Raw genomic sequence first — 9,915 nt, 5'->3', positions numbered from 1 at the left:
GTATTTCGTCGTAGTTGTGTTACAGAAGCCATTGACTGTCATCCATTTCTACATCCTGGAACTGTGAGTTATCACTGATGCACAGTTCCCTGAGCAATCCCCTATTTTAGTGAATTTATTCATTGTATTTTTCTGTGCCTTTTTTCTTGTAATTATTAAGCCAGGAGCTTTAACTTGATATTTTGGTGTATTTGTATTTCATTTCCAGTACTATTGCCTTGTCTACCCCATTCTAGCAGTGAAAGAAACCCCTGTCCAGTGTGAGTTTTGTGGGTGCCCCCCTCATTAGCAATAAGCGTGCCTTACACTGTGACAGTCAACCAAATCAAAAATAAATCAATGTGCACATTCTCCCTTTATGACATGTCTTTGTACTAGCTTTGAAGAAAATCTGTCTAGGAGTCTCTGAGAAATGACGACGGACGGACGGAACCCAAAACATACAACTAAAACTTTTGGTAGAATTTAAATCATTTTTTTTTTTAGTGCAGCATCATCCCAGGCAACGCTTTTTCAATCTGGTTCAAAGTTGAGTCAGGAGTACGACAAGGATGCATACTTTCACGCATGCTCTTCCTTATTACCATTGACTGGGTAATGAGAAACAACTGTCAACTAAGCAAGAGGAATACAATGGTCCATGTTCTCCAAACTTGATCTGGATTTTGCAGACAATATAGCTCTGCTTTCATCAAGACTAGATCATATGCAAGTAAAGACCAACAGGCTCTCTAGGTTTGCAGCACAAACAGGACTTTCAATCAATGAGAAAAAGACACAGCTATTGAAAATCAACACAACAAACCAAACCCCATTCAAAATTCAGGGTAAGGCCATCAATGAAGTTGATGACTTCACTTACCTGGGCAGTAATTTAAGCAAAGAAGAAAGCATAAGTAAAGACATCAAATCAAGAATAGCCAAAGCCAGGAATGCCTTCATAAAACTATATCCAATTTGGAAATCCAACCAATACAGTCAAAAACTTAAACTCAAACTCTAAATAGCAATGTAAAATCTGTCCTTTTCTATGCATCCAAATGTTGGCGTGTAACAAAATACGATATGACCAAGTTATCATCTTTCCACAATGGTTGCCCTAGAAGAATATTCTGGCCAGTGATAATCTTCAATAATAGGCAAACACATTCTAAGGACATTATTATTAAAATTAAGAGACTGAGATGGGTGGGTCATGTTCTTAGAATGCTACAAGACTCAATCTTCAAAAGAGCACACAGGTCAACAACAGAGGGAGGCCAAAAACCACATGGAGAAGAACCATTACCACAGAACTTGCCCAAGCGAACCTGACCTGGAGTAGTGCAGAAATGGTGGTCAAGGATAGACAGGAATGGAAGAACCTGATTGCAGCCTTAAGGAGTGACTGACACCTTTTTAAAGAAATAAGAGTAAATACCCAAAGAATATAATAATGATATTCTTCCGTGAAGTGATATGCCAGATCCCAACCACCACCACCTTTTAAAAACATGCCACGCCCCTTCTGAGGTCCTAACATTATGTCTCTAACTGAAGCATTGAATCCCAGTAACGGGATATAACCCAATATTACATTCGTACATGAAAGGATATTCAGGTCAGAAAATACAACATTCAGATTATCTGGACGGAAATGAAACATTAAGATCATGACAGGAAAAAGAACATTTAGATCGTATGATAGAAAAAGGAACATTCAGATCGTATGATAGAACAAGCAGCCTCTCGGCTGAGATAGCTCTGCTGTTAGCAATACACATTTCAACAAGTCATTGAAAATGACACAGTCCCCGTTAAATTTTTGAAAGTTCGTCATTTTGAAACTTGAGTTCCAAGTGGCGTATACAACAGATTGTTTAATTACATCAAAACACATATTCCGTGTAGTAGTAATATGGCCAAAAATAAAAACAGCCGTTATTCGGCCATCTTTGAAACACACTGATATGTATGATGCATGTGCCAAATATGAATGAAAATGGTACATAAATTGTGGAAATATAGTGGTAAGACCAAAAAGTCAGATGGCTGTCAATCGGCCATCCTTGACCAGATTTTGAAACAAATTGTCATGGACATGCATCCTAACATGTATAAAGTATGTGCCAAATTTGAATGAAAACTGACAGAGCACGTCCAAGATACCGCATAAAAAACAAAATAAGATGCCTGCCAGTCGACCATCTTTGATCCAATTGCGAAATAAATCGTTCTGGACATGTACCAAGTTTGAATGACAACTGACAAAGCATGTCCATAATACAACATTTTCAAAAAACAAGATGGCTGCCAGTCGGCCATTTTGAATCGAATCGCTAAACCACTGCATGTGCATATGTCCCACATAAAGTAGTAGGCACATGCAAAGAATGAACGGAATTGGTCCAAGGGATTCTGAGATATGACTTTCGACGGACGCACGGAAGCACAGACGGAGGCCGAATTATAAGTCCCCGTTTTCGGACTTCGTCCGAATGGTGACTACTTAAAGAACAGAAGATATCATTAGAAAATGAACAATATGCATAGTATCAATGCAATGGGACTTGCTGTTTTCAACAAGAATTCAAAAATATCATTTTTCACCAAAAATGATTGTGGTTTTTAGTAAGAAAATATAATTTTTTACCAAAAATGACTAAAATATTCACCAAAATTAGATAATTAAAGATATCATTACAAAATGAACAAATCTGAGAGAGGTCCACATGTAGTACCTATATATGTAATATCAAAGCAATTGAACTTGCGGTTTTTAACAAGAAGTCGAAAATAACACTTTTTACCAAAAATGACAAAAATATTCACCAAACTTAGAGAATTGAAGATATGATCATGAAATGAACAAATCTAAGAGAGGTCTACCCAAGGTACATATACACCAAGTATCAAAGCATTCAGGCTTGTAGTTTTCAAGAAGAAGTTGAAAAAGTAAAACATTGACACGGACGATCACTCATATGACAAAGTCGACAGCGGAGCTAAAAAGGAACATTCAGATCGTATGACAGGAAATAGAACATTCAGATCGTCTGGCTGGAAATGGAACATTGAGATCATGTGACATTAAATAAACATTCAGATCGTCTGATAAAAAAGGAAACATTTACTCCGTCTGATAGAAAAGCGAACATTCTGATCGTCTGACAGGATATGGAACATTTAAATCGTCTGATAGAAAAGGAAACATTCAGATCATATGTCAGGATATGGAACATTCGGGTCAGAAAATACAACATTCAGATCATCTGGACGGAAATGAAACATTAAGATCATGACAGGAAAAAGAAAAAGGAACATTCAGATCGTCTGATAGAAAAGGGAACATTCAGATCGTCTGATAGAAAAGGGAACATTCAGATCGTCTGATAGAAAAGGGAACATTCAGATCGTCTGATAGAAAAGGGAACATTCAGATCGTCTGATAGAAAAGGGAACATTCAGATCGTCTGATAGAAAAGGGAACATTCATATTACAACCATCATAGGTTGTTTTACATTACTGCTAATTGGGGTTCAATTATTAGTGCCATCCAAGTTGTTTAGTGGTTCAATTTGATGATTTAGAGTGAAAGTGTTGTCAACTGAGGATGACACAATACAGCTTCTTTTGTTTGAGTTGATAACATTGTTCAATTTCTATTGATTTAGCCTGGCTAACATAGGTGCAAGCCTGTTGACATACTAAGATTTTTTTATTGCAACAAAACATTAACTTGGTCCATGTCACTGATGTTTGCCATTAACTTGGTCCATGTCACTGATGTTTGCCTTCACACTAAAGCAACAATAGCTGTAACTTTTGATCTTTGCATTTTTAATAAAACATTTCATGTGTTAGAAGTGTCAATTGATGTCTCCATAATGTGACCACTGAAAGCATAGCACTGGTACTCGTGTTGCACATTAAATCACTTGAGTTAATGCATCCAGAGGACGCCATCTATTGAAATCAAGTTTTGTCAAGCAAACGTCAGGTATTACAGTACAAGATGACTACTTAGTGCGTATCCAGGCTGAAATGTCAAATACATTGCCATTTTGAGGCTTAGCCGCTCTGACGGTTTCTCACTGATGATTTTATGTTTAGTTTATCACAATAGTGTGCATTTTCCAACCACAATAACTGATTTCAAGAAAATGGCAACTCATTGATCCTTAGTTTCCAGTGCATTGTTTGTGACTTTTAATTTGGGGTAAGGTCACTTTACCCAAGCAGTTGTGTCTAATGTAATAATAATTGTATCTTTAATTTGTTTAAACAACACTCCACTCATTATCATAAAGATTTATTTTTACAATAGCAAATAATCATATTAAACACAAATTTCACATTTAACAAATCATGATAATTAAAACAGCTATGATGAGCCACACGTTTTCAAAGTTTGCATTTACTGATAGTTTAAATCCACTTTGCGACTACAGAACAAATCACAAAAAACAAATTATTCAACAAATTACTATTTTAAGCAGTTCTCGACAAATTTAACACTAAATTAACAAGAAACTTTTCCTTCCATACTTAATTTTACAAACAATTCGGCCAAAGTTGTTATATTCCAGTCTCAAAAATACAAATCAAACAATTATCTACACTCAAATGACGATATCTGGGATAATTGTGTATAAAAACAAAAGTAGATATGATTACAATTGTCTACAATGTAAAGGTGTTCCTAAATGAACACTGCCCTCTACAGTCTGATTGTTACATTATTCAAATAAATTTTAAGGTGGACTGTGATATACAGCTATTCTAAACACGCAGTTGCAATGTAAATAAATGCTTCACCCAATTTTATGCTGTCAAAAAATTAGCAAATAAATCGATACACTGCTTTATAAAACTTCCCCATTTATTACTATTTCCAGATAACCAAGTTGCCATTAAGAAGTCCCACAGTATGCCTCCCCACCCACCAGTTTTTTAGTTTCAGATGAACAGTGCGCCATTTTCAGGATAATAAAGCACTCCCTCAAGTGAATAATTATGTAACCACTAAGTCACCCAAATAGCAGGCCATTTAACACCCCCCCCCCCACAGAGTAAGAGCTGCTATGATACAATATGAGGACTGTAACAAACTCATCACCATTATGCTATGGTCAGTAAAATGGTTATGAATATTTAAATAAGAAAGGTGATTGTGTATGATGTCTTGTGACTGCATTGCAATCATACACATGATTCAACTCTTCATCTTCAAGGGCGATGCTATTGTATTACTGTCTATTAAACTATAATAATTGGACAGATAAGAAAAATGAAGGCACAGGACAATTCTAATTTATCCATGGTAAGTAGTTCACTGTGCAATAAATTATAAGCACAGAAGCAGCTCTCTTATTTTCACCAAGTGAACAGTTGTATGTTTATATTATAAGGAAATTAATTATCCATGCAGCTAGGTGACTAAGTAATAAACCAATTATCAAAAGTGTATCCCTACAGCTTAAAATAAGAGTAAATAACAGCAAAACAGAGCTATGTAACCAAACTGTAAATTGCTCAATTGTGGCTGTTAGAAATTTAGTGAAACCAATTGAAGATTTTATGACACCCTGTATTGTATCAAGAGAAATTTTCACTGCTACCAATGTCCATGATTTTTCACTAGCATGTGAAATTCTAGGATTATAAACTCATACTAGTCAGCAATCAACTATTATATGTAAAAACTGAATGAAACAATTTGTATACAAAAGAAAATATACTCCATATTAAGAAAATAATGAGAATCTGTTGTGAACAAATATCATAAAAAATCATTTGATAATAGAACAGCGATTCAAATTTCATCAAATTTAGACCCACCTCTCCAAATAGCTTGTGTTCACTTTAGCCAAGTATAACTAAAATTATAAAAGTCCAAAAGTGACCATCATTGTCACATTTGTGAAAATAGCGGGTGTGGATGCTATGCAACTCTAATGTGGACACTACAACAATGTGCAGCTGTCTCCTCAAATCATACATTTACTTTCAATGGGAGATTAGCTGTAAAACTTAAACCGACTGGTATCCCTTGGCTTGACTGCGTCGTCGTCCAATCAGATAAGCTATCAATACAATAATAACAAGACCAGCTAAAGCACAGCCCACAGCAATTGGTACAATGTTGCTTATGTTCTCATCCGCTGCACAATCTTCAGCTGCAATTGAAACAAAGTATTACTCCCTTACAATATATTTCAACACTGATGTCAAAGGTGATGTCTGCCCACATGTCAAAGGTGATGTCTGCCCACATGTCAAAGGTGATGTCTGCCCACATGTCTAAGGGGATGTCTGTCCACATGTCTAAGGGGATGTCTGTCCACATGTCTAAGGTGATGTCTGTCCACATGTCTAAGGTGATGTCTGTCCACATGTCAAAGGTGATGTCTGCCCACATGTCTAAGGGGATGTCTGCCCACATGTCTAAGGGGATGTCTGCCCACATGTCTACGGGGATGTCTGTCCACATGTCTACGGGGATGTCTGTCCACATGTCTACGGGGATGTCTGTCCACATGTCTACGGGGATGTCTGTCCACATGTCTAAGGGGATGTCTGTCCACATGTCTAAGGGGATGTCTGTCCACATGTCTAAGGGGATGTCTGTCCACATGTCTAAGGGGATGTCTGCCCACATGTCTAAGGGGATGTCTGCCCACATGTCTAAGGTGATGTCTGTCCACATGTCTAAGGGGATGTCTGTCCACATGTCTAAGGGGATGTCTGCCCACATGTCTAAGGGGATGTCTGCCCACATGTCTAAGGGGATGTCTGCCCACATGTCTAAGGGGATGTCTGCCCACATGTCTAAGGGGATGTCTGTCCACATGTCTACGGGGATGTCTGTCCACATGTCTAAGGGGATGTCTGTCCACATGTCTACGGGGATGTCTGTCCACATGTCTACGGGGATGTCTGTCCACATGTCTAAGGGGATGTCTGTCCACATGTCTAAGGGGATGTCTGTCCACATGTCTAAGGGGATGTCTGTCCACATGTCTAAGGGGATGTCTGTCCACATGTCTACGGGGATGTCTGTCCACATGTCTACGGGGATGTCTGTCCACATGTCTACGGGGATGTCTGTCCACATGTCTAAGGTGATGTCTGTCCACATGTCTAAGGTGATGTCTGTCCACATGTCTAAGGTGATGTCTGTCCACATGTCTAAGGTGATGTCTGTCCACATGTCTACGGGGATGTCTGTCCACATGTCTACGGGGATGTCTGTCCACATGTCTAAGGTGATGTCTGTCCACATGTCTACGGGGATGTCTGTCCACATGTCTAAGGTGATGTCTGTCCACATGTCTAAGGTGATGTCTGTCCACATGTCTACGGGGATGTCTGTCCACATGTCTAAGGTGATGTCTGTCCACATGTCTACGGGGATGTCTGTCCACATGTCTACGGGGATGTCTGTCCACATGTCTAAGGTGATGTCTGTCCACATGTCTAAGGTGATGTCTGTCCACATGTCTAAGGTGATGTCTGTCCACATGTCTAAGGTGATGTCTGTCCACATGTCTACGGGGATGTCTGTCCACATGTCTACGGGGATGTCTGTCCACATGTCTACGGGGATGTCTGTCCACATGTCTAAGGGGATGTCTGTCCACATGTCTAAGGGGATGTCTGTCCACATGTCTAAGGTGATGTCTGTCCACATGTCTAAGGGGATGTCTGTCCACATGTCTAAGGGGATGTCTGTCCACATGTCTAAGGGGATGTCTGTCCACATGTCTAAGGGGATGTCTGTCCACATGTCTAAGGGGATGTCTGTCCACATGTCTAAGGGGATGTCTGCCCACATGTCTAAGGGGATGTCTGCCCACATGTCTAAGGGGATGTCTGTCCACATGTCTAAGGGGATGTCTGTCCACATGTCTAAGGTGATGTCTGTCCACATGTCTAAGGTGATGTCTGTCCACATGTCTAAGGTGATGTCTGTCCACATGTCTAAGGTGATATCTGTCCACATGTCTAAGGGGATATCTGTTCATATGTCTAAGGTGATATCTGGTTATGATTTTGCTATTTTCGCTGGTAAATGAAAGTCGCTTAATTAAATCCATATGAACTCAATTGTTCCCCCGCCAATTTCATAATCCAGTATCTGCTTATATTTATAATACAATACAAGATCATGAATATTAGTTAGTGACCGATACTCAAAACAGGCTGGACAATATACTACTGATACCTAAATAAAACATACCTGCACCAAAATTACCATTCTTAACAAATGGTTGGATATGAACTTTACTCAATGTCACATTAAGAGAACTGTCAATCACATAGTCAATACTGGCGGCACACTGGTAAGAATTTCCTACGGTGACTGAGAACTCTGTTTTATTCACAGATCGAGAAACTTCCTCATCTAAAACAAAAGACATTACAAACAAAAGATTAAATATGCGCCATCTTTCAGCATTATATATCTAGAGAATCCATATTTAGCATGAGTAGTTAATCTACTCATTTCTTTGTTACATTTTAGCCACCATTCACTCAAACAAATACACTTTAACATAAATTGTTATCACACATTGGTTTAAATTTTATTTTGTTGTTGGGGTGTGGCACTACACGACAATGATGAACCTAGAATGTCATGGCAACACTACATTTCACACAATTTGTTTTTTATAGCAATCATTATTTTGGGAATTATCAACTCATGGTGTTTGTGGTGATTGTAAGTCATGGTGTTTGTGGTGATTGTAAGTCATGGTGTTTGTGGTGATTGTAAGTCATGGTGTTTGTGGTGATTGCAAGTCGTGGTGATTGCAAGTCATGGTGTTTGTGGTGATTGTAACTCATGGTGTTTGTGGTGATTGTAAGTCATGGTGTTTGTGGTGATTGTAAGTCATGGTGTTTGTGGTGATTGCAAGTCGTGGTGATTGCAAGTCATGGTGTTTGTGGTGATTGTAACTCATGGTGTTTGTGGTGATTGTAAGTCATGGTGTTTGTGGTGATTTTAACTCATGGTGTTTGTGGTGATTGTAACTCATGGTGTTTGTGGTGATTGTAACTCATGGTGTTTGTGGTGATTGTAACTCATGGTGTTTGTGGTGATTGTAAGTCATGGTGTTTGTGGTGATTGTAACTCATGGTGTTTGTGGTGATTGTAACTCATGGTGTTTGTGGTGATTGTAAGTCATGGTGTTTGTGGTGATTGTAAGTCATGGTGTTTGTGGTGATTTTAACTCATGGTGTTTGTGGTGATTGTAAGTCATGGTGTTTGTGGTGATTGTAACTCATGGTGTTTGTGGTGATTTTAACTCATGGTGTTTGTGGTGATTGTAAGTCATGGTGTTTGTGGTGATTGTAACTCATGGTGTTTGTGGTGATTGTAACTCATGGTGTTTGTGGTGATTGTAACTCATGGTGTTTGTGGTGATTGTAAGTCATGGTGTTTGTAACTCATGGTGTTTGTGGTGATTGTAAGTCATGGTGTTTGTGGTGATTGTAAGTCATGGTGTTTGTGGTGATTGTAACTCATGGTGTTTGTGGTGATTGTAAGTCATGGTGTTTGTGGTGATTGTAAGTCATGGTGTTTGTGGTGATTGTAAGTCATGGTGTTTGTGGTGATTGTAAGTCATGGTGTTTGTGGTGATTGTAACTCATGGTGTTTGTGGTGATTGTAAGTCATGGTGTTTGTGGTGATTGTAAGTCATGGTGTTTGTGGTGATTGTAACTCATGGTGTTTGTGGTGATTGTAAGTCATGGTGTTTGTGGTGATTGTAAGTCATGGTGTTTGTGGTGATTGTAAGTCATGGTGTTTGTGGTGATTGTAAGTCATGGTGTTTGTGGTGATTGTAAGTCATGGTGTTTGTGGTGAATGTAAGTCATGGTGTTTGTGGTGATTGTAAGTCATGGTGTTTGTGGTGATTGTAACTCATGGT

At 38.6% G+C, this 9,915-nt stretch overlaps 1 protein-coding gene across 1 annotated transcript in view; it reads right to left on the bottom strand.

Annotated features, from left to right (window-relative positions):
- Positions 1-5,714: 5,714 nt before the first annotated feature.
- LOC100376425 (lysosome-associated membrane glycoprotein 1-like) overlaps positions 5,715-9,915 on the bottom strand; it is a 61,701-nt gene continuing 57,500 nt past the window's right edge. Inside the window, exons 10-11 of the mRNA XM_085502328.1 lie at positions 8,223-8,387; positions 5,715-6,159 (exon numbers count right to left, since the gene is read on the bottom strand). Coding sequence (XP_085358454.1) covers positions 6,014-6,159; positions 8,223-8,387 — 311 coding nt within the window. The 3' untranslated portion in view covers positions 5,715-6,013. The remainder of the gene's footprint in view (positions 6,160-8,222; positions 8,388-9,915) is intronic.

Source organism: Saccoglossus kowalevskii, chromosome 1 (genome assembly GCF_978046115.1).
Source record: "Saccoglossus kowalevskii chromosome 1, keSacKowa6.1, whole genome shotgun sequence".
Lineage (NCBI taxonomy): Eukaryota > Metazoa > Hemichordata > Enteropneusta > Harrimaniidae > Saccoglossus > Saccoglossus kowalevskii.
The sequence above is the reverse complement of the archived record's forward strand: the minus strand, read 5'-3'. Positions and strand labels throughout refer to the sequence as shown.